General features: G+C 43.1%; 1 protein-coding gene across 3 annotated transcripts in view; it reads left to right on the forward strand.

Moving 5' to 3' along the window:
• The first annotated feature begins 679 nt into the window (after positions 1-679).
• zgc:174895 (uncharacterized protein LOC100126024 homolog) overlaps positions 680-25,519 on the forward strand; it is a 34,531-nt gene continuing 9,691 nt past the window's right edge. The window contains exons 1-4 of one of the 3 annotated variants that reach the window (XM_059973291.1): positions 687-838; positions 18,697-18,825; positions 20,820-20,943; positions 23,331-23,424. In XM_059973291.1, the coding sequence (XP_059829274.1) occupies positions 20,821-20,943; positions 23,331-23,424 (217 nt within the window). In that variant the 5' untranslated portion in view covers positions 687-838; positions 18,697-18,825; position 20,820. Of the gene's footprint in view, positions 839-18,696; positions 18,826-20,819; positions 20,944-23,330; positions 23,425-25,519 lie in introns of all 3 variants that reach the window. The other 2 variants (XM_059973289.1, XM_059973290.1) reach the window with 2 other exon arrangements.

Here is a 25,519-nt window from a genome sequence, read left to right on the forward strand (position 1 = left end):
GAGGAAGTTTATGAGAATGATCCCGGGAACAAAAGCATTAATGAGGAGAATATGATAGCTCTGGGCCTGTTTTCACTGGAGTTTAAAAAACTGAGGTCGGATCCCATTGAAACCTATTCAGTATTGAAAGGTCTAGATAGAGTGGATGTTGAGAGGATGTTTCTAATAGTGATAGAGTCAAGGACCAAATGGCACAGCCTCAGAATACAAGAGCATCCCTTTAGAACAAAAATGAGGAGGAATTTCTTTGGTCAGATGGGGGTGAATATGTGGAATTCATTGCTACAGAATCTACAGCAATCAATTCATTGGTTACATTTAAAGCAGAAGTTGTTAGGTTCTTGATTAGTAAGGCCATCAAAGGTTACAGGGAGAAGTCAGGAGAATGGGGTTGAGAGGGAAATTAAATCAGTCATGATGGAATGGTGGAGCAGACTTGATTAGCCAATGGCCTAATTCTGTTCGTAAGTCTTATAGGTTTATGTAACAAAACAAAATCAATTAGACACAGAATTATACATTTTGACAATCAGGTTAGCTAGGAAATTTCCACAGGTACACAGTCTGCAGTTCGGTTTGAAAACTTTACAGAACACGTAGGATTAGTTAATTTATCAAGATTTCCTTGCCTCCCCCCCACCAACCCCTCTGTCCAACTGTGACAACTATTCAAAGGTTAACAAAATAAAAAGAGAGACAAAGTCCAAAGTAGCAGAACTGAAAAACTCTGAGAATAGAAGCTTCAAATAGACAACAGACTGTAAATTGAACTTTCCTCTAGGGAAGTGTTTTTAAAACTGGTGAAATATCTTTTGAGAATCATCCAGCATTCAGAAAGGTAAATCTTTTTTTTTTGTTATTTTGTTCACTTGAGTACAGTTTGTTTGTACATTTCACAAGGGAAAAAGCTAACAGAAAGCAGTCTGCCTTCAAATATTCTGGGCTGTGATTAGGGAAAAGTTTTTTCCCATTTTGTTTCCAGTTACTTTGTGTTATTGTCTTTAAATCGGTAAGGAATGCTTTTGTGTATTGTTGCTTGGAATTTTTGTGTTACTCCACAGAGGATCAACATAACTCTAGAAAAACAGTGTAAATGTGTAAAAAATGTAATTCATGCCACCCTCCCTCAAGACTGTTAGTTCTTTTAATATCACCAGCTGAATGCCTGCAAGAAAATGATTCTCAGGGTAGTGTATAGTGACAAGTACCTACTTTTGTGATGATATTGGGTTTGATTACCATGAAGTTCTAAACTCAAATGAAGACTTTAAGCCCTATCAGATATAAATAGCCATGAGTACTCTCAACAAAGAGAGATAATGCTGTAACTACCTACTTTTCAAAAGTTAGTTCACTTCACTCTTTATTCTCCATGGTGAGTTTAGCTGCCAATACCCATTATTTGAACAAGGTCCCTCCCCTCCTTATGAAGGAGGTGACACCTCCAGCTAAGAAAGTAGTTTAAACACAGTTCACTTATTTTTAGTGATATATGACAATCCAGACAAAACTCTAAAAATGCATTTAAAACTCAAGGAGGATTTTATCTTGATAGCATTTCCAAATTACAATTTCTAAAGCATAAAGGTTTTTCAAACCACAGGTACAATTCCTATAAGCTAAAATAACATACCAATGATGTAGAGAAATGAATTATCCAACACAGAAATCAAAGGCAGAGGAATAGATTCTTCACTCCATTTTCCTATCATTTTTCTTGATGTTGTTTAACCATTCTAATAAGCCTAAACTGCTCTCTACATTTATACTGTTTTTCTGCCGGTTGTGTGACTTCACATGTAAACGATATTTTTTCAGATATCCTTTTTACACAGTCTAAAAGCTTCTTGGTGAGACAGTTCCCAGATTTCCACAATTAATGTTGTGAAGCTGACTCTTTGAGCATACAAACTTTCCAATAACAGATCAGTCATTTGACATGCTAAGTGATATTGTATTATCAATCTGGTCAGCAAGTTTTCTTGAACTAAATAACTTAACTGGTTTGAACCATGCCCAGTTCAATAACCCATTATCTTACACGGCAACTCTTGAGAAATCAGTCCAGTTGATTTCAACTGTTTGCAACTGTAATTGTTTGCAAAGCTGTCCTTTTGACTTCAAACTGATTAGTGTTTGTCATGTATATTAAGAACTGAAGGCTGGCTCCCTTTTACAACAAGAAGCTAAACAACCAATATTGGTTGAAAGTGTAACTTAATCAAAAACAACACCTTGATTTCTATAAGTGTCAGCTGCTGCATTTAGAAAGCTGAGCTTAGCAAAAAACGAAGTGGCCCCTGCCCAGGAAGTAAATATCCATCAGACTTTGATAATAAGTTTATTTTGAACATTCTGAACTTGGAGTCCCTCCATTCCCTTCATATTAATCCATCTATCTAGAAGTCTCTTGAACTTTACCAAACTGCCTACCCTGATAACCAATTACCACTCGTTGCGTAAAAATATTGCCCCTCACATCACCTTTAAACAATCCCCTTATAACTTCAAGGCATATCCTCTAGTGTTTGCCATTTCTACTTTAGGGAAAGAAATATCTACATTATCTATGCTTCTCATAATTTAAGAAAAAGTATCAGTTCTTCCCTCAGCTTCCAATACTGTAGGGAGAACAACACAAGTCGTATCATAGATCCAACTCTAACTTTCAGTGCTATTTGTGTGGAGTTTGCATGTTCTCCCAGTGATCACAGCCTCCCCAGCCCTTTACATTTCCTGTCCAGCTGGCTTTCCCTTCTACTTTCCAGCTATCCTTCTGTGCCTCACCCTGAAGTCTTCTCCCTTCCCTTCCAGTCCTGCAGAAGAGTCTCAGCCCAAAACGTTGTCAGTTTATCATTTCCACAGATGTTGCCTGATCCATTGAGTTCCTCCAGCATTTTGTGCATATTGATTTGGATTTCCAGCATTTGCAGAATTTCTCATGTTTACAAGCAGATTTTGACAGCCCGCTCCGATTCTCTCCTCCCACCCCAAAGATGTATACTTGTTGAGTGAATCAGCTCCTGTAAATTTCCCTGGTTGTAGTGTTGATGATAAGGGAAATGGAGGCTGTTGTTAATGGGCATGCATTAGGGTTAGAGTAAGAAAGTATTGGGTACAGGGACAAGCTGGCGCAACCTCAATGGGCCAAACAGACTCCTTCTACATTATAAGGACATACGAGATAGGAAATAATGAAGAATAACAGACAGTACAATAGAACTGTAACTTCTGCATCAGTTAGAATCATAGGGTCATAGAAAAGCATAGCACAGAAATAAGCCCTTTGGCCTGTTCAGTCTGTGCCAAACCATTACAACTGCCTACTCCCATTGAGCTCTCCATTCCCCTACTGTTCATGTAACTATCCAAACTCCTCTTAAATGCCGAAATCAAGCTCACATGCTCCACTTGTGCTGACAGCTCATTTCATACTCACGACTTTTGAGTGAAGTTTCCCTTAAATTCCCTTTAAACCTTTCACTTTTCGCTTTTAACCCATAACCTCTAGTTGTAGTTCCACCCAACCTCAGTGGAAAAAGCCTGCTTGCATTTAGCCTATCTATACCCGTCATAATTCTGTGTATCTCTATCAACTCTCCTCTCAATCTTCTATGTTCCAAGGAATAACCTAATCTTTTCAGTCTTTCCATATAACCCAGATCCTCCAGACCTGGCAACATACTTGTAAATTTTCTCTTTAAACATTATTTACATCTTTCCTATAGTTAGGTGACCAAAACTGCGTATGATACTTCAAATTAGGCCCCACCAATGTCTTACACAACCTCAACATAACATCCCACCTCCTGTATCCAATAAATGGCCAACATGAAGTTCATGGCATGCAGTATTCAAACCAATATAATTCTTGGAAAGTGATGGAAGGAATCTTCATGAAACCAATGGAGGGGCCTAAGGCTGGAAGTGTACATTCTGATCTATGATAAGGAATCATCAGTACTGATGTATAACTTTATAAGCAAAGGTTCCTGAATGAAATCTCTTCGTCTACATACATGGATTTTTTTTCCAGTGTTATACTTTTACATGAATTCTGACATCTAAAATGTTAAGTATTTCAAATATTGGGAATCGTGAAGAGACCTCTTGGTGCTTGCAAAATTCTATTCTGAAGCCTGGAATGAGCTTGGAAGTATTTTAAAACTGTTTTGGTTTGCTGTGGATAGTGTTTATACATTTCTATTTGAGAACAATGTTTATTGTGCAGTAAATGTGCTCTTCAGCGGGAATATAACCAAGTAAGTATTCATATCTGGAAATCAATTCAGGAGGATAGTTTTAAGGAATAATAAAACTATTACATTTGGGCCTCGGAAAATCAGTACTAAATATGATTATTGTATCAAAGATATCAGGATTGTCATTTACTTGTAGCCCTGATTTAATTTCAAGTGTAGGTGAACTGCAAAATTTCCTGCAAATGTGGAATTGTTGAAATAAAACTTGATTATACAAAAAGCTAGTGAATAAATGTGTCTTTATACCTTGAAGATTTTGAATCTGCTTTCATTGGTTACCTGTGTTTTAAGACATCGGTTCCCTATAGAATCATAGTCAAAGAAAAGCACAGCACAGCAATAGGTCCTTCAGCCCCTCTAGTCTGTGCTAAACCATTTCAACTGCCTATTCCCATCGACCTGCCCTGGGACCAGCACCCATCATACCACTACCATCCATGTACCTATCCAAATTTTCCTGAAACATTGAAATTGAGCTTGCACGCATCACTTACGCTGGCAGTTCATTCCACAATCTCATGACCTCTAAGTCAAAAGGTTTCCCCTCATTGTCCCCCTAAATCTTTCACCTTTCACGCTTAAACCATGACCTCTGGTTGTAATCTCAGACAACCTCGGTGGAAAACGCCTGGTTGCATTTACCCTATCTAAACCCCTCATAATTTTGATAACTATCAAATCTTCACGCTATCTTCTACATTCCAAAGAATAAAGCCCTAACCTATTCAATCGTTCCTCACGATTCGCCTACTCCCCAGCAACATCCTTGTAAATTTCCTCTGTCCTTTTTCAACCTTATTTACATCTTTCCTGTAAGTAGGTGACCAAAACCACATACAATACGCCAAATTAGGCCTCACTAAAGCCATATACAATTTCAACATAACATCCCATCTCCTGTACTCCGTACTTTGATTTATGAAGACCAATGTCCCATAAGCTTTCTTTACGACCCTATCTACCTATGATGGCACTTACAATGAATTATGGACGTGTTCCCAGATCCCTTGTTCTATTGTACTCCTCTATACCCTACTGTTCACTGTGTAAGACTTACCCTGGTGGGTCCTACTGAAGTGCAATATCTCACACTGGTCTGCATTAGATTCCATTGGCCATTTTTCAGCCCATTTTTTCAGCTGGTCCAGATCCCTCTGCAAGCCATGATAGCCTTACTCACTGTTCACTACACCACCAGTCTTGGTGTCATCTTCAAATTTGCTGATCCAATTAACCACTTTATCATCCAGATCATTGATATAGATGACAAACAAAAAAGGGCCCAGCACCGATTCCTGTGGCATTCCACTAGTCACAGGCCTCCAGTCAGAGAGGCAACCAACTACTACCACTCTCTGGTTTCTCCCACAAACCCAATGTCTAATCTAATTTACTACTTCCCCTTGAATGCCGAGCGACTGAACCTCCTTGACCAATCTCCCATGTGGGATCTTGTCAAATGCCTTGCCTCCATGTAGGCAATATCCACTGCCTTGCCTTCATCATCTTTCCTGGTAACTTCCTCAAAAAACTAAAAAATTGGTTAGACATAACCTACCATGCACGAAGCCATGTTGACTATCCTTAATCAGTCCACAACTATCTGGTCCCTTAGAGGACCTTCCAATAACTTTCTGTTTACTGATGTCAGGCTCACCGACCTGTAATTCCTTGGCTTATTTTTAGAGCCTTTCAACAATATTAGCTATTATCCAATCCTCTGGTACATCACCTACCCCTAAGGTTGATTTAAACATCTCTGCTAGGGCCCCAAAATTTCTGTAGCTCCCTCCTGCAGGAACCAAGGGAATGCCTTGCCAGGCACTGGGGACTTATCCACCCTAGTTTACCACCAGACAACAAACACCTCCTCCTCTGTTATCTGTATAGGGTCCATGAAGTTGGTGCCGTTTTGCCTCACTTCTATAGACTCTATGTCCGTCTCCTGAGTAAATACAGATGCAAAAAAATTCATTTAAGATCTCATGCATCTATTTTAGCTCCAGGGATGGATTACCATTCTGTTCTTCCAGAGGACCAATTTTGAACCCTGCAATCCTTTTGCTCTTAACATACTGTTTCTGTAGAATCCCTTAGGATTCTCCTTCATCTTGTCTGCTAAGGCAACTTCATGCCTTCTTTTAGCCCTCCTAATTTCATTCTTAAGTTTTCTCTTGCAGTTCTTGTACTCCAAATATATTTTTTTCTCTCTCTGGTGTTAAGTGAACAACACAAGGAAAACATTTGCCTTTTTAAAGTAAGTAACTTAACAGAAGAGGTTTGCCAAGTATTATTGCCAATTTTATCTGATGAATGCAAAGCCACTTAAGAATTGGATTTAATGCTGTTCTGTTTCTGCCATTTGAGATGAGTGAACAAAGACCCAAAAAACAAAAAAGCTGCAGGTATAAAAAAAACTAGACTTAAGAATAGAAAATCCTGAAAATATTCAGCAGGTTCAAAAAGTATCTATTGACAGGGGAGAAGAGTTGGTGTTTCAGAACAATAACCTTTCATCAGATAAATAACTGCAGTTTAATTAGTGACCAGTTACATCTTAAGGGAGTCAAATGCAAATTTATTAGCAAACTTCCAGAAATCCAGTATGGATGTAGTACAATAAACAGAAAAAAAAACAGTCATTTTCTTAAGTTGCTACTGTTCTGCAAAAATTTAAAGGTGGAAGTCCTAATGCAGGATTTGCTTTCGAATTTTGCTTTTACCCACTGAGCTAATGTGTTAGCTAAATGATGAACAACTTCTAAGACCTAGTTCAAAGCATCACAAATGAGGAGCAGATTTCCTTTTGTTTCACTGAAGTAGCTGGAAAACCAAAGGTTTTCCATTTTGCGCATGTGATCCACTTTAACAGAATTCCCTTTTCGTGGTCCGTGCAGGTCCTGCCGTTTGCCTTCACAGCGAATATGCAAATCTAACTCTTCAGGGACGTAAAGGTTTTTCTAAAGATGATCTATATCTGCCACGTGTATATTATGTTTTGTAACTTCAAAACTTTAAATTAATTCAAATGAAAATGCAAGGAGTCTGAAAATACAGATGTAGTTTTAGTTTACTTTAAGTGAGGCATGCATATATCAAATGGTAGCACAATGATGTATGCACTTAATGTATTTTTACATATAACCCGTAATGAATTATTTAATCAAACAAGAATGCTTAATCAAACAAGCTTGAGTACACAAAGCTTACTCAATATTATTGAAATATTTTTTAAAAACAGTATACATCAAAAGGTAAAATAGAATAAAATGCATAATTTTACTTCAAATCAAATCAGCAGGAATTATGTTGGAAGCAGCCCACAAGTGTTGCTATGCTTTCATTGCCATCTTAACGTGCTCACAACTTATAAATGGCTAACCCTAACCCAGATGTCTTTGGAATATTGGAGCAGATGGAAGCACCTGTACAGCACTGATGTGGTCATAGGGAGAACGTGCAAACTCCTTACCGACAGCTGTGGGAATTGAGCAGCATCCGGTGATTGCTGGTGACATAAAATGACATGCTGACTGCTACGATATCACACCATCTCCTACCCTCCCATGGGAAGAGGATCTCCTGCCTCATCATATCGAAGAATATACAGACTCCAAGGTGTGACCCCTTCTAGTACAAGGAACAGCACATCACCCCACATGCACATCCCCTTACTTCCAACACACTGACACCTTTACATTTTGAGGGCTGTACACACTTTGTCATAAAAGATAATTCTAGGAGAACGATTGACATTTCTATTGTGCCTTGCACTGAACACTTCACAACCAGCGATGTGATTTCAAAAGTGCAGACAGCACTTTTATGGAAGAGTAAAGCAGCTGATTGATGCCCAGGAGAAGGCCACAAACAACAAAATGAGAGAAAATATGTGGTCTATATTGTGATGATCATTGCAGAATAAATATTGGTCAGCGCACTGTAGATAAACCCCTTAACTTTTTCAGAAGTGTGTCATGGGATCAAAGTGCATCATTCTCTAATTGAGAAATAGAGCTAGAGGGGGAGGGAGAGGTAGTGTGTGTGTGTGTGTGTGTGTGTGTGTGTGTGTGTGTGTGTGTGTGTGTGTGTGTGTGTGTGTGTGTGTGTGTGTGTGTGTGTGTGTGTGTGTGTGTGTGTGTGTGTGTGTGTGTGTGTGACTCTGTCCGTCACCCATCATGCAGGTCATGTTCTGTTCTCATTGCTACCATCAGGAAGGACATACAGGAGCCGAAAGGCACAATCTCAGTGATTCAGGAACAGCTTCTTCCCCTTTGCCATCTGATTTCTGAATGGACATTGAACCCATGAACACTACTTCACTGCTTCTTTTTCTTTTTATTTTTTTGTAGAGATCTATTTTTACTTTGACACGAAAGATTCTTTTTCTGTTGATCAATGTCAAAACAGCCAAATTAAATCCACTGTGATTGAATGTTGTAAAACAATAAAACGTGAAAACTTGGGAGGAGGCCACGTGCGTTCGGTTCCACTTGCCCCGGAACCGGTGGCTTTTACCATGGAAGAACGGCTTTTAGTTAACAACGGGGAAACCAACTCCCAAAGATTGTCGAAGGATTGGCCTCATAAAAGGACTGGGCAAGTTTAACCCGTCTTTCTCTCAAACCAAAACACTGCAGCTTGAACGAACTAACAGTGACGTTTATATTTCCATCGGACAATACATTATCCCCTAGACAACGATAGAGCTATTTCTTATTGATTATTATTATACCCGCGCTTTTAGATTTAGTATTGATGACGTATATTATCTGTATGTTTGCAGTGATATTATTTTTGTGTATCTTTATCAATAAATACTGTTAAGAATAGTACCATCAGACTTCAACAGACCTCTCTATCTTTGCTGGTAAGTGACCCAGTTACGGGGTTCGTAACAGTATCCACAACCCTCTGGAGAGGAAAATTTCAAGGATTTGCACTCCTCTATAGGTGAGAGAATTCCTCCCTGTCATAGTCCTAAATATATTTAGATATTGCCCCCTACTGGTAGCAAAGGGGAATAGCCATTCAACATCCTAAAGATGAGCTTAATTTTCATATGTGCAGTACATCGAAACATAAAGTGAAATGTGTCATTTATATCAAATCAATTCATCAATTATTATGCTGGGCAGCCTGTAAGAGTCAACATACAATGCCCACAATTCACCACCCCTAACCCGTACGTCTTTGCAATGTGGGAGGAATCCAAATCACCTGGAGGAGACCCACACGATCACGGCAAGAACGTGCAAACTCCTTACAGACAGTGAGGGAATTGAAAGCCAATCTTACAGCTGGCGCTGTAGCAGCATTACGCTAACCACTATGCTTCCACGCATCCCTTACTGTTAAAACCATTCAGAATCTAGTATTTTTCTAATAAGTTCCTTTTTCTTCTGCACTCCTTAAGACTGAGACACTCTTTCTCTACTCAATCCTACCTCATAGAACAAAAGATGTCAACCCAAGAAACAATTTATCAAGCCATTGTTGCACGGTCCCTAAGGAACACATAGTTATAATTTGACATCCTCCACCTCATAGTGTTTGCCCCTGGCTCTATGTGCTTGAGGTTTGTTGTTGGTTTCTGGGTGAGAGTATTGGCTTTCTGGTTGTACATACTTCATCACTGAGTTTGATGGAGCTCTCATATGTCAATGTAATGACTGAAGAGTGCTAATGACTTGGGCCAGTCCGGCACGAATTTCTCGCTTCTCCATTGGTTGAAACCAGCCGCCCCAGAGTTCCTGGCGTTTCTCGTCGACTGAAGCCGCGGCAGGGATTTGGGTCTCGGTTGCCGATATCTCCCACCATCTGTGGCCGACATTACTGCGTTCGGCGGCCGCGACCTGACTTAAATCGGGAGGGGGAAAGAAGATGGGAGTCCCAGCGTTTTTCCGCTGGCTCAGTCGGAAGTATCCGTCAATCGTGGTGCACTGCGTGGAGGAGAAGGTGCGTGTAGTGAGGCCTTGTTTCTTAGCCTAGGCCTATGTCAAGCTCCAGCCACTCTGCCGCTCCCTCCCTCCCCCAGTCTCGAAGTCAGCGCTGTTGACTCCGCACCGAGACCACCCGCGTTGTTGCTGTGTGTTGGAAACGGACCAATCTTCAGGGGTGGGGGCTATTTCCATTGTCTTGTGGTCGCCGATAAAATCGAGGAAGCTCAAGTCACGTGGTAGGAAAGCCTCTGGGACGACTCCTTCATTTTGTCACCGAGGTCCCCAAACTTTTCCTTGCTACCTTCGGTTATCAGTACCCCTTCGGTGATTTATAGTTTGAGTCCGCAGATACAATTCCAACTTAGAGCTTCCCAGTCTTTTGTGCCTGCCACGAATACGTAGCTTCCTCCACCTTTCCAGTGGCTTATTTATCTCCTTTGAGTGAAACTCTGGCAAACTTCGTACCTCTTGTTCTTCAAAATACATACGTTGCCTTATTCTACCTTGATTCATTTCCTTGTGGACATTCACAGTAAATACAGAGAAACAGTAGAATCAATGATCACAAGATGTGCAAAAAACAACGCTGTGCAAATACAAAAAGAAACAAAAACAAATAAAATAATTAAAAATATGAGATGAAATGTCTTTGAAAGTGAGGTTGTGGGGGTTGTGGAAACATACAAGGGTTGGGGTAAGTGAAGTTTTCTGTCTGGTTCAAAAGCCTGATGATTCAGAGGTAATAACTATTCCTGAACCTAGTGGTGTGAGTTCTAAGGCTCTTGTACTTCTTTCCTGATGGCAACAGTGAGAATAGAGCATAGCCTGGATAGTTGGGGGGCTTTTATGATGGATGCTGCTTTCCTCCAACAGTGCTCCTTCCAGATGTACTCAGTGATGAAGAGGGCTTTATTACTGGGTTATATCCACTACTTTTTGTAGGCTTTCCTATTCAAGGGCAATGATTGTTTCCATACCAGGCTGTGATACACTGCGCATCTGTGGAAGCTTGTCAAAGTTTTAGGCCCTTTTAGACATTCTCAGGTCATCAAAGATGCTTCATTTATTTTTTAAACATTGCTCACATTAAAATTGGTGAAAGGTGATCAGCTTAGCATAATTTTTCTGACTTTCTTGGTAGGACTTTTAAGAGCACAGTGCACCTTGTTTTTTTTATGCACTTAATGGGGGAGAATGTGGGATAATGAAAAACAATGTTTAGGGAAGCATAAGCAAATTGAAGTTTGGTATAAATTCAGTGGAAGGTGGTGTCTAACTAGTTTTAAGCTTTTTTTAAAGAGTTAATGTAACAGGATGATGAAGGTAGTGTATTTGGTGTAGTCTGTGTGAACTTTGGGTGATGAAATAATTGAAACTGCATCTGGCAGGTTTACAGAAAAGTAAAAACTTGTGCGATTTAAAAGTGAGTCATGAGTTGGGTTGAAATTGATTAGATTTAAATGTGGTTGATTGAAACTCAGTTTCAGGTCCCTTGTTTTTTATTATGTGTTGACTTGGTCTCAAATGTAAGGTCCATGGTAAAGATGTTTGCTAGCGATTCCAACATCGGCATTATAATGATTAAAAAAGGTGAAGTTAACTGGACTATTTGGGGGCAAATGGGACTTGGAAATTCTGATGTAAAGCATTTGGAGCAGACACACAAGATGAAGAAAACATGATCTATGGTTAAGCAGTGAGCAGCAAGGAAGGGAATTTTACTTTAACTTTGAATTTTGGAATATTTGTAACGGATCCTTAAATGTAGTTGGGCTGAAAGGCAAGGTGTTTAAAGAACGTAAGTGGGGTTCTCTAGTCACTGGGGGTGGTGTTGAGTGAGGAAGTCCTGGATTTATTTGGAACTGATTCAGCCACAAATGGAATACCATCTCCAGGACTGGCTGTTGTACTAATGCAGAGGAGACTGAGGGATTGAAAAGTGACACCCTTTTGGAGAGTTTGATTAAGTTTGAATTGGTTTCTTTGAAACAGAGGAAAAAGTCAAACTTAAATCTGAGAGTTCTGTGGATAAACTTGGGCTAAAAAAGAAAAAAGAAAAAAGAAAGAAAAAAAAAAAAAAAAAAAAGACTTGGGCCAGTCCATGAAAATCGGGGCCATTTTTTCAGTGAATCTTGTAATGAGATCCCTATTTGTAAAGTATACCAGGTGGAGATGACAAATGCTATCTCTCATGTCAATTAGCCCAGAAAGAAAATTTCAATCCGACATCCTCACTGACAGCGGAACCACTTTCCATTACATTGGACAACAAAGATTTTGTTTCTTGAATACATTTGGGTGTATCTTATTGATTTTGGGCTGCTGATCATGAAAATTGCTATGAAATTTCCCTATCACGCACCATTCTTTGAAATCACCCATATTTGTTATTTCAATTCATAATTCAAGTCTGAATATTGATACCAAGGTTAAGGAAGGTATTTTTGTTGGTCCACAAATCAACAGGTCGCCAAAAACAGACAATTTGAAGAATTTTAATCACGTGGAAGCCATTCAAGGATGGTGCTGAAAAAGTTTCTTGGCAATTACAGAGCACCAAACTACATGCAGCTGGTTGACAACATGCTTCAAGCATAAGACCATAAGACCATAGGACATAGGACATAGGATCAGAATTAGGCCATTCAGCCCATCAGGTCCACTCCACCATTTCATCATGGCTGATCCTGGATCCCATTCAACCCCATACCTGCCCTCTCGCCATATCCCTTGATGCCCCGACCAATCAGGAATCTATCAAATTCTGCTTTAAATATACACACGGACTTGGCCTCCACAAAACCATTAAGTGCAGAATGTCACTAAAGATTCATTTTCTACATTCCCATTTCTACATCTTCCCTGAAAATCCTGGCGCTGTCAATGACCAGCACAGTGAAAAGTTTCACCAGGACATGGCAGTCATGGAGAAATGGTATCAGAGCAACTGGAATCCATCAATGCTGGCTGATTATTGTTGGATACTAGAGCGAGGAGCCTGAGACAATGAGTACAAATGAAAATCATCAGAAACATATTTTTAGCTTAGTTGAACTAATGCAAAGCGTCAGCACCATTATGCAATGAAACACATTATATTCAATTAAAGTTAATTTCTTATTTCTCCAAATTCCTACATGATACAAGTTGTCTGAAATTATATTTGTATTCAGCTTCAAACAGAGTATTGTGGCGACCCATTTCCTGGCACATCCAAACCGGCTCACAATTAGATAGCCTACGGGGGTTTGCGAGCACAGAGCTTTGGAGCCTCTGCGCCACGGGGGGCCGGTTGACAGAGGCTTAAAAGTGAGGCTGAGGATTTCGAATAAAGTTTTTTCCTTCGACTGCAGTTACCGACTCCGTGTCGTAATTTTAGCGCTGCATGTAGCACACCGCTACAATTGGTGACCCCGACGGTCCAAACGATTTTTGGACCAGAAATGACCGACGCCGCCTCTGTTCATGCGGTTTCGTTGAAACTGCCGGGTTTCTGGACACAGCGACCGAACCTATGGTTCCAGCAAGCCGAAGCCCAATTCCGCTTTCGCCAGATCACCTCAGAAGACACCCGCTACTACTACGTGGTGAGCTCCCTCGACCAGGACAAAGCGGCCCAGGTCGCGGAGTTCGTACAGTCGCCCCCGGCAGACGGCAAGTACACGGAATTCAAAGCCCTGCTCCTCAGGACTTTCGGACTCTCACGGCGCGAGCGGGCTGCCCGTTTACTGCACCTGGATGGCTTGGGCGACAGACCTCCATCGGCTTTAATGAATGAGATGTTGTCTCTGGCTGGAGGACACAAGCCCTCCCTCATGTTTGAGCAGGCATTCCTGGAGCAGCTACCCGAGGACATATGCCTGCTAATGTCCGAAGCGGATTTCAGTGACCCCCGGAAGGTGGCAGCCCGGGCGGACTTGCTGTGGAACACCAACAAGGTGAGCGGGGCGTCCATCGCACAGATCTCCCAGCCACGCTCCCAGCAGCAAACCAGTCCAGGCCCGGCCGCAGAGCCCGCCAACCCCCGGCCCAAGGAACACTGGTGCTTCTACCACCAGCAGTGGGACGTAGAAGCCTGCCATTGTCGCCCGCCCTGCAAGTTCCCGGGAAACGCCAGGGCCAGCCGCCGCTGATGGCTACGGCGGCTGGCCATCAGGATAGCCTCCTGTATGTGTGGGATAGAAGGTCGGGACGCCGGTTTTTGGTCAATACTGGTGCCTAGATCAGCGTTTTACCTCCGATGAGTTACGACACCCGCAGCAGGGCACCAGGTCCCCCCTGAGGGCCGTGAACGGCAGCACAGTAAGGACCTATGGCACCCGTCAGGTGCAGCTACAGTTTGGCTCCAGCCAGTTCACATGGGACTTTACACTGGCCGCCGTAGCCCAACCGCTTCTGGGTGCGGATTTTTTGCGGGCTCACAGCCTACTGGTCGACCTGCCCAGGAAGAGACTGGTACACGCCGAGACCTTTCAGACGTTCTCCCTGGGTGCAGCCCAGTTGCCAGCCTCTCACTTCGGCTCCATCATGCTGTCCGACGACGACTTCACCAGGGTCCTGGCGGATTTCCCATCGGTTCTGGAACCACAGTTCACAGCGGCCATGCCCCGACACGGCGTACAGCACCACATCCCGACCCAGGGACCACCCCTCCACGCCCGCGCTCGGCGGCTTCCCCCGGACAAGCTCCTCTGGAGTTCCAGAGGATGGAGGAATTGGGGATCATCCGGCGGTCCGACAGCCCCTGTGCCTCCCCCCTGCACATGGTGCCCAAAGCGACGGGAGGCTGGAGACCGTGCGGCGACTACCGTAGGCTGAACGAGGCTACCACACCGGACCGCTACCCTGTGCCGCACATTCAGGACTTTGCAGCAAACCTGCACGGCGCACGGATCTTCTCCAAGGTAGACCTCGTCCAAGGGTACCATCAAATCCCGATGCATCCTGACGACGTCCCCAAAACAGCTCTCATCACCCTGTTTGGCCTTTTCGAGTTCCTCCGCATGCCGTTCGGCCTGAAGAATGCCGCACAGACGTTCCAGCAGTTAATGGACGTTCCAGCAGTGGGACGGGACCTGGACTTCGCGTTCATCTATTTGGACGACATCCTCATAGCCAGCAGCAGTCGTCAGGAGCATCTGTCCCACCTCTGTCAACTTTGCAACCGACTGAGTGAGTACGGTCTTACAATCAACCCCGCCAAATGCCAGTTCGGACTCGATACCATTGACTTCCTGGGCCACAGGATTACTAAAGACGGGGCAACCCCTCTGCCCGCTAAGGTAGATGTGGTCCGCCACTTCCCCCGACCCACCACGATCAAAGGCCTTCAGGAATTCGTAGGTATGGTCAATTTCTACCACCGCTTCCTCCCTTCAGCTGCCCGGATCATGCACCCCCTGTTCGCCCTGATGTTGGGTCCGAGCAAGGACATTACCTGGGATGAGGAGTCCGCTGCCGCTTTCGTTCAAACGAAGGAAGCTTTGGCGAACGCCGCAATGCTAGTACATCCCAGAATGGACGCCCCTACCGCCCTCACAGTGGACGCATCTAACACGGCAGTCGGTGGGGTGCTGGAGCAACTCATCGCAGGTCGCTGGCAACCCCTGGCATTTTTCAGCAAACACCTGCGGCCACCTGAGCTCAAGTACAGTGCTTTCTACCGGGAACTGTTGGCAATCCGGCATTTCAGGTACTTCCTAGAAGGTCGGCCCTTCACCGCGTTCACGGACCACAAACCGCTTACCTTTGCGTTTACGAAAGCGTCCGACCCCTGGTTGTCCCGCCAGCAACGCCACCTGTCCTACATCTCTGAATACACGACGGATGTCCGGCACGTCTCGGGTAAGGACAATGTCATGGCGGATGCGCTCTCTCGCCCTACCGTTCATGCCCTTTCCCAAGGGGTAGACTTTGAGGCACTGGCAGAGGCGCAGCAGGCGGATGAGGAGATTCTGAGTTACAGAACCGCAGTCTCCGGTTTGCAGCTCCAGGACCTCCCCGTAGGCCCGGGTGAGAGGACCCTACTCTGTGACGTCGCCACCGGCCAGCCCCGTCCCGTCGTCCCGACAGCCTGGCGGCGCCGTGTTTTCGACTCCATTCATAACTTGGCACATCCCTCCATCCGGACCACTGTCCGGATGGTTTCCAGCAGGTTCGTTTGGCACGGACTCCGCAAACAGGTAAGTGAATGGGCCAAAACGTGCATGCACTGCCAGACGGCCAAGGTGCAGCGGCACACCAAAGCCCCACCGCAGCAGTTCCATCCCGCCCACCGGTGTTTCGACCACATTCATGTGGATATCGTGGGCCCCCTGCCAGTGTCACGCGGAGCGCGTTACCTCCTGACTATCGTGGACTGGTTCACAAGATGGCCAGAGGCGGTCCCGCTCACCGACACCACCTCCGAATCTTGCGCCCGAGCCCTGATCACCACCTGGATATCTCGCTTTGGTGTACCGGCCCACATTACCTCCGACAGAGGCGCCCAGTTCACCTCCAGCCTGTGGTCAGCTATGGCCAGCCTTTTGGGGACTCAGCTGCACCACACAACTGCCTACCACCCACAGTCGAACGGGCTAGTGGAGCGTTTCCACCGTCACCTGAAGTCGGCCCTCATGGCCCACCTGCGAGGAGCCAACTGGGCGGATGAGCTTCCCTGGGTCCTACTCGGCATCCGCACAGCACCCAAAGACGACCTGCACGCCTCGTTGGCCGAGTTGGTATACGGCGTGCCCCTGGTCATCCCCGGGGAGTTCCTACCAGCCCCACAGGGGCAAGAGGAAGATCCTGCAGCAGTCCTGGGCAGACTACGCGAGAAGCTCGGTAACCTGGCCCCCATACCCACTTCACAGCTCGGGCGGAACCCGACCTGCGTACCCAAAGACTTGCAGAACTGTAAGTTTGTGTTTGTACGAAGGGGCGGGCATCGGCCACCGCTGCAGCAGCCATACGAGGGGCCGTTTATGGTGCTCCGGAACAACGGGTCCACGTTCGTGCTGGACGTTGGGGGGAAAGAGGAGGTTTTCACGGTGGACCGCCTCAAACCGGCCCATGTGGACCTGGCACAACCGGCCGAGTTTCCAGCACCTCGGCGCAGAGGCCGACCTCCCAAGCAGGTTCTGGCCCAGACTGTGGACATTGGGGGGTGTATCGCCGGTTCTGGGGGGGGGGGGGTTATGTGGCGACCCATTTCCTGGCACATTCGAACCGGCTCACAATTAGATAGCCTACAGGGGTTTGCGAGCACAGAGCTTTGGAGCCTCTGCGCCACGGGGGGCAGGTTGAGGGAGGCTTAAAAGTGAGGCTGAGGATTTCGAATAAAGTTTTTTCCTTTGACTGCAGTTACCGACTCCGTCGTAATTTTAGCGCTGCCTGTAGCACACCGCTACAGTATCATAAAAAAAAATCTGAGGAAGCAAAACTTGCAAAAGAAAATTGCTGGCCGGTATTAACAAAGCAATTCAGTCAAATACATGAATAGCTCAAATCTTGTTTATTCTCTTTTGCACAGATTTTTTTTTTTGCGACTTGTAGTTATTTGTTATGCCTGCACTGTGTTGTTGTCACAATACCATAAACTTCAGTGACAATAAATGTGATTTTGATTCTAATATAACATTAAACAATCAATACATATACCAGTGTTGTTGAGGAAGATTATAAATCGATCATATCTATTGTACCCTGAGCAGTTTCCAGTTTCTCAGCATCAGGTAGAGTTGACAGAGCAGGTATCTCTCAGTTCCAGTGACCTGGAGTCAGTCCCAAAATCTGATGCTGTCTGAGTGGAGTTTAGACGCTCTATTCTTCCCTAACTGAGTGAGTGTCCTTGCACATCCTAAGTATGTCCAGGTTGATCAGTGAATTAACTGCTGTAAATGTCCCTAGTGTTTTGGTGGGTGATAGAATCCGAAGAGGATTGATAGGGGATTACGGTATATATTACAAGGAAAATTATTTGAGGAAAGGGATTGGTCTGAAAACTGGCATAGACTTCAATGGCCAAAGTAGTCTCCTATTTCATAAGAAAATAGGACTTGTGTCTCAAATCTCTGCTAACAACAGAATATGCTGTGCAATGCAAATTATTCACATTGCAATGCTGTAAGATTAGACTTGTGAAAACTGATCACAAGCTGAAATCATTTGAAATATTACAAAATCTAGATTAATTATTGAAACCTCAATTTCTGTACTCTGTCCAGCTTGATATTAAAAAGCAGCAGAAAATTGGATTTAAGATTATTCTCATTATTATTTTGAATAGTCAGGATAGTCTTGGTTAACTTCAAGGTCTATTTTAGATTTCATGGGTGGAGCAAATCTATTTTTGCAGCTGACCCTAAGATTACTAACCACTTATGCAAGCATTATTGCAGCAGCTCCAAGGCACAGGAGACAAATCAACCAAGTAATAGATCCATTATTTCTTTAATCAAAATTGGAGTCCTGCTCTCAGTTTTAGCATTCAAGTGTGGTTAATATTAAAGTTGCAGAAATGGATTTCACTGAAGGGAAATTATATTTTCCAAGAGCTTGAAAGGGAATCAAAACAGAAGGTTGAAACACGAGGAGCAGCTCCCAAGGAAGAGAAGGAAGAGAAGAAGAAGGAGAAGGAGGTATGTCTGGGACAATTATCACATGTGCAAACATTAAAGTCAGAACCCCACTGACAATGGATTGAGATTTCACATGTTAATTGTGAGAGGACTCGAAACCAAAGCGACTGTCTATTTTTGTGTGCTTTTGGTGCCTATTGACACGTGGTTGACTTCAGATTTTACTTTGATCTAAATGCGGGTAAATAATCTTGTCTGGGAAAGAGAGTGTTGTAGCATATAAGAGCAGCAATTAAGGAATTCAGTTTTCTCATAATTTTCCATTTAAAGTTAGATTATTAGAAGTAGTTAAGGTGGAGGTAGGCAATAATTTTTGGGGGGATTATAGGATCATAGGGCATTGGCAACTAGCACAGAAAAGGATGAAGTCTGTATGAATCCACTATCATCACTAGCACAGGCTCGAGGGGAAAGGTGGCCAACACCTGCTTCTGCTTTCATGTGTCTTGTGTTCTAAACCTGAAAGGCTGCACAGACTGATGAACCAATATGGACATTGCACTTTTTATTTCATCTGTTGCGGATATTAGCATGGTACTTATACAGAATTTTAGATAAATACAAATATTCCATTTATTTTTGGTTACAGAAACAATGGTTTAAAAAGACCCAGAGCACATGAGGGAAATATGATTTGTTGGGCTGCGGGCCTGGGTTTGTGGGATGTGTGGAGGTTAGCGTTAGGGATAGGGGTAAGGTTGAGGGTTGGCAGTAAGAGGCTGTGGTAGACTTAGCTGGGCAAAGGGAGTGGGGCCTGCTGGGAAGAAAGAGTGGGATGCTGCGGGGAGAAGGAGAGGGGCCTGGCAGAGAAAGGGAGAAGGGCCTGGTGGTAAGAGGGAGTGGGGCCTTGCAGAGAAGGTTTTTGCTTGGTCTGCTTGAGGACAGCTGGTCTGCAGCATTATATGATGTACATCTACCTACAGGATAGGATGGGCTACCCCTACAGTTGGTCTGCCTGGGGGGGGGAAGCTGGTTCTGTAGTGGGGGGATGTACAGGGCTGTTCAGGAAGACATAACTTCCTTTTTTGTGTAATTTTCAGTGATCTCCTTTGTATCTGGATGTGTCCGGAATCCCAGTCTAGATTAAATTTATAGGGAACAGTCATATTCTCAATGGTCTAATTTGATAGATCCAATTAGTACTATTAGGCCTAGTTATCTAGCTTATTTTTAACCATTTGGGGTGTAGGTTTTGTTTTTGGCTTAGTTCTTAGGCTTTGTTTCAAAGAGGACATAACTTCTTACTTTGTGTAGTTTTTGGTGATCTCTTCCGTATCTTACAAAAAAATCCTACAAAAATTAGTGGATACAGCCCAGTACATCCCAGGAAAGGCCTCCCAACCATTGAGCACGTTTATATGAAACACTGTTACAGGAAAGCAGCGTCCATCATCATGGACCCCACCACCCAGGACATGGTCTCTTCTTGCTGCTGCCATCAGGAAGAAGGTATGGGAGCCTCAGGACTCACACCACCAGATTTCAGAACAGTTACCACCCATCAACCATCAGGCTCATGAACCAAAGGGAATAGCTTCACTCAACTTCTCTCCCCCATTCATTGAAATGGTCACACAACCAATGGACTCACTTTCAAGGACTCTTCATCTCATGTCCTTGACCTTTATTGCTTATTTATTTATTATTTTATTATTTCTTCTTTTTGTATTTGCACAGTTTGGTGACTTCTGCGCTCTGGTTGAATGCCCTAGGTGGGCGATCTTTCTTTGATTCTGTTATGGTTATTATTCTATAGATTTATTGAGTATGGCTGCAAGAAAATAAATCTCAAGGTTGTATATGGAGACATATACAGTATGTACTTTGATAATAAATTTACTTTGAACTTTAAAGTATAAGTAATACATTTAAGGGAAGGGATGAAGGGAAGGAGAGTTTCTGAAGCTTAAACATCAGTGTAGACCTCCTTGGATTGATTGGCCTTGTTTCTGTGCTGCAGTTCTTATATAATTTTACATTGTTTCTTTCTCTAGAATGAATGTATTGACTATCCCAGCAGAGTGTGCCAAAGGATGGTACCTAGCTTTAATGGCACCCAACGTCAAGGGCCCATCATATGCCTGGCTTGATCCTTCCAGAATCTATTGTAACCAACAGGTTAGTTAACTCAATAACACATGGTCTATAACAACTAAACACCTTTATTGATATGGAGTTTCATGACCAATGAAGTACAGTATAAAAGTAATCATAGATCATCAGACATTGACCCTTTCCCAGCAAAGGAAGACTACAGTTATTGAAATACTCAGGTTAATCTCATACTTTAATTTGTTTCTTTTTTAAGGTAGACTTTAGTTTATTTTCGGGTTTTTACTATTGTCTAGCTATAATAAATATCACTTAGATATGGATCAGTGTGAATCACAGAGAGAGCATAAAAGCTGAGCAGGATCTGCCCAATTTTAACCTGTGCTTCCCTGCAGAAACAGTGTATGAGTCCCACCTGGGCAAATTCATCAGGAGCTGGATAATGCCCAGAAAAGACCTGACAAAGTAAATCCAACCTCACATTCTAGATAATATCCTTCTTTTATTTACTTATCTTGCTAAAATGGACAATTTCACATTATCCTATTTACCAGACACACAGACTTTTTCTAGTTTGGTAGCTTCCTTATGTCCTTCTATTCTCAGGTGCAGGTTCTTAGTCCCACAGTTACATCTTCCTTGACTGGGCTTATCCTTAACAGCATAACAGAGGGGCAAGCCCCTATATACCACTGAAGAATTCCCCACCACTCTTTCTCACTGGTTGGCTGATTGCCAGTGTCCACTCCGAAATCTTTTACACTTTTTTAACTCACGGGCGCGCAAACGCACACACACACACACACACTCCTTTTTACTAATTATTGTGAACACTTGCCATTTTCTTCCACTATTTGAGAAGATTGTGAGATCTCTACTGCCATTCCACCAATTCCTTATTGCTGGGTAACCGAGGTGTCCACCCAGTCGGAAAGGTGATTTGCCCTCTTTTAGCTTTCCTTTGAAATGAATAAAATCAATAATATCTCGGAACATAGAACAGTACAGCACAGGTACAGGCCCTCCAGCCCACAATGTTGTACTGAATCAAATAAATTATTAATCAAGTAGCCAACTAAACGAATCCCTTCTGCCTATGCAATTTTTATATCCTTCCATTTTCCTGTCATTCATGTGCCTATCGAAACATCTCTTAGAAGTCCCCGATCCTTCACGACCCGAGCAATACATTCCAGGCACGCACTGTTTTCTCTGTAAAAAACTTGCCCCTCACATCTCCTTTGAAATTACCCCCTCAGGGAGCTGTCTGGTGTTAGACAGTTCAACCCTAGGAAGAAGATACTATCTGTATACTCTATATATGCTTCTCAGAATCTTACTAACCTCTATCAGATCTCTCCTCAGCCTCCACTGCTCCAGACGAAACAACCCAAGTTTGTCCAAACTTCTGTCCTTTTAGACAAAGGCAATCGGTGTCCAACATTAGAGGGATGTGTTTCATCTGAACTTTCCTAGTCATACTCTTCCACCATGATTTCAGAAAAGTGATCTTAATGTGGTTTCTTTCCAGAGTTTATACAGTTCTTCTTCTGATGTTGGGATGGTAGTGTTAGAACAGTCTCCGCAACCTTCACTAATGTTCTTATTTGTCCTTGATTTGACTGAATAATGAAATTACCCAAAGGGTGAACCAATTTCTCTTCCTATCTATAAACACAAGAGATTCTGCAGATGCTGAAAGTCTTGAGCAACATGTGCAGAGTGCTGGAAGAATTCAGCAAATCAGGCAGCACCTATACTTAGTTAGTTACTTACTGCCTGTTACACAGCTGGCTTTTAGGGTAGCAATGGAGGTCCTCTGTCTCTGGTGATGTTCAGGGCTTTTATGCCAGCAGCTTCCTCCCGGTTTTCACTACTGCCAGTCCTGCAAGTCCCAGTGGAGACTCTGGAATACTGTTACACTCAGATGTAGAAGGACTCTTCATTGCTGTTTCCGTAACAATTTTGTTTTACCAGTCAGGGTTGTTAGCCCTGAGGTGAACCCCCTGAACCTGGAGGACCAGTGGACCACTCTAGTCAGGCCTCTACCCTTTGACCTGTTTGGCATGGGTGACCCTAGCAAGAGCCAAAGCATGCAGCCTTGACCCCTGACAACATAGCTCTCTGGGCCTTTGAGGCACACAAGCCTCCAAACCACGACAGGGTTGTGGTCCTCTTGGAAGCAGGCAGCATCTACGAAGAGCAATACACAGTTGATGTTTCGGGCCGAGACCAGACCATTGATGGTTTGTTCTCCTCCATAGGTGCTGACTTGTTGAGTTCCTCCAGCATTTTGTGTATCTGTTTCTATCCATCTATACAGCCACTGCGTTGGGAGATTATCATCTTAGTATTCCTGTGAAAAGCACAATATAAATATGATAATAACAAATTTAATATTTGTTTCATGTTATGGATGGTGATTAAAGTGTTGTTTTTTCTTCTTTTTAAAGGCCTTTAAGGACTGTGTTGAAGACTTGATCCAACCATTCCAAAATGACACCATAGACCTCGTAGCTGGAGTGGATGCCATGGGTTTTATTTTAGGTATGTTTGTAATCTGATCAATTGGTTCTGTATAGGTTTCTGTAAGTGATAACATCTCCACAGTATAATATTCAGTGTGTTTCTTGTCAACGTTAAACTAGCAGCACTGACACCAGATCAGTTGCCAAGGTAATTGATTAATTAAGGCTCAGCTTCACAAGTTTTTGTAGCTTTGAAACAAGGAACTCCCAGGGTGCCATTGATTGACAACAAGTTGCTTGGCGAAGGCATTGTTTACACCCAATGATGAACAGCCCTACTGGATTCTGTGATTTTTCCCTCACAGTTTTAAAGGTGGAATTATTTAGGTGTCCCAGTGATTGACAGCTTGGAAGCACAAATTTGCACTGTGAGAGGTAGATGCGGCAAAACAGTAACAAAGTGTTTATGCCAGCTGGCTGTGAAACAGCTTCACTCAAGACAAAAAGACAGGCAAGTTGATTATATCTAGTTATTCACAGAGAACATAAGAAACATTCCTTATCAGTAATCTGATGGAAAGTCATCAACCAGAAGCGTAAACTCTGCTGCTGGTATTGCCTAACCTGCATGGCTACCTCCAGCAATTTTCTTTCTTTCAGATTTCTAGCATTATTGGATTTTTTGTTGTTTGAAACCTATATTCTGTTCATTGATATTGGTATTGTCAACCACTTACATTCAGACAGCAGTCATACAAACAGCCTGACCAGGGAAGTTTGCAGTGTCTCTTTCTTAAAAGATATAGCTGAATTAACTAACTTAAACAATAGTCCAGCAGTTTTCATCCATCTTTAAGAAGGGGCCCTTGGCCTGAAACATCCAATGTTCTCTCTCCCTTTCTCTCTTTTAACTTGCTGGGAGCTTCTAGCATTATGATTTTAGCTCAAAGCTTGTCCCTTTCATGTGCCAAGACTGTAGATGAGCAGATCGACTGAACAGTGGGTTTGGAATCCAGGACCGCTGAGCCTGCCCCGAGGTTCGTGATTGCATGCTCCGTGGCCTTTACTCCGCTATGTGCTGACTGACGCTGAGGCTGTGGGCCTGCTTTGGCAGCTCTGGGCCTCCTACCTGAGGACTCCCTTTCATTCTGAGTGCTACTTGCTTACATTTATTGTGCCTTTTCTCCCCCCCCCCCCCCCCACCCCTGCACATTAGGTGTTTGTTGGTTATTTTTTAATGGATACTTTTCTGTTTCTTTGTTTGGCTGCCAGTAAGGAGACAAATCTCAAGGTTGCATAAGGTATATGTACTCTGATAATAAATGGATTTTGAACTTCAAAGTTCATTTTTATACCATATTAAGTCAACAATTTACATTGAAAAGCAACTTTAGCATAGTAAAACATTCCAGAACTTTTTGCTGGAGAGATACTAGGTTACATTTCACAGTGAGACACAAAGGAGACATCAGGAGAGGCAATCTAGTGCTTTGTTAAGAAGGCAGATTTTAAGCAGGAAGAGGTATGCTAGTAAACCTTGGATGGTTGCAGCTTGCTCTAGTCAGTGAGCCCACAGAAAACCTTTGGCCCGGATCGCAACCTCTTTAAGTCTCCATAAAGGTGTGCAAGGGAGGTCTTCAAACTCCATGCTCAAGTATCCAGAGAATGAATTATGTTCTCCCATTATAAGACAGATTTAAGTATCTGTTCATCACTGTCTGGTTAAAAATAAATGAACAGTTGTACCATCCATTTCCCTTAGCAAAGATAAGAATGGGCTCAATAGCACTTTTGTGTTGAGTATGGGCAGAGAGCCAAATAGACTCGTTCTGCACTGCTGGTCTCTGGTCCTTTCATTCCATTAAACCTCCCATTCATCAATGTTATTATTAATATAAGGTTAAATTAAGTGCCGTGGCCGCCTGGAAAAAATATTTTTGGAATGGTAGAGCAAGTACAGTACTTGCTTAAGTAGAGTTTGTCCTTATTCCAGTGGCTTAATCCCAATTTCATTTCTACCATTTGAAAGAAGTTGGATTTGAGGATTGTAATAACTGGTATGATTAATTTTGCACATTTGCTTGCTGGAAGTATATTAACATTCCTTGTTGATTTGATTTCTAAGCTCAACCTTCTTGGCTGAAAAATTTATCTGTCTAAATTTAGAATAGTAA

Source organism: Hypanus sabinus, chromosome 6 (genome assembly GCF_030144855.1).
Source record: "Hypanus sabinus isolate sHypSab1 chromosome 6, sHypSab1.hap1, whole genome shotgun sequence".
In the NCBI taxonomy this organism is placed as follows: domain Eukaryota; kingdom Metazoa; phylum Chordata; class Chondrichthyes; order Myliobatiformes; family Dasyatidae; genus Hypanus; species Hypanus sabinus.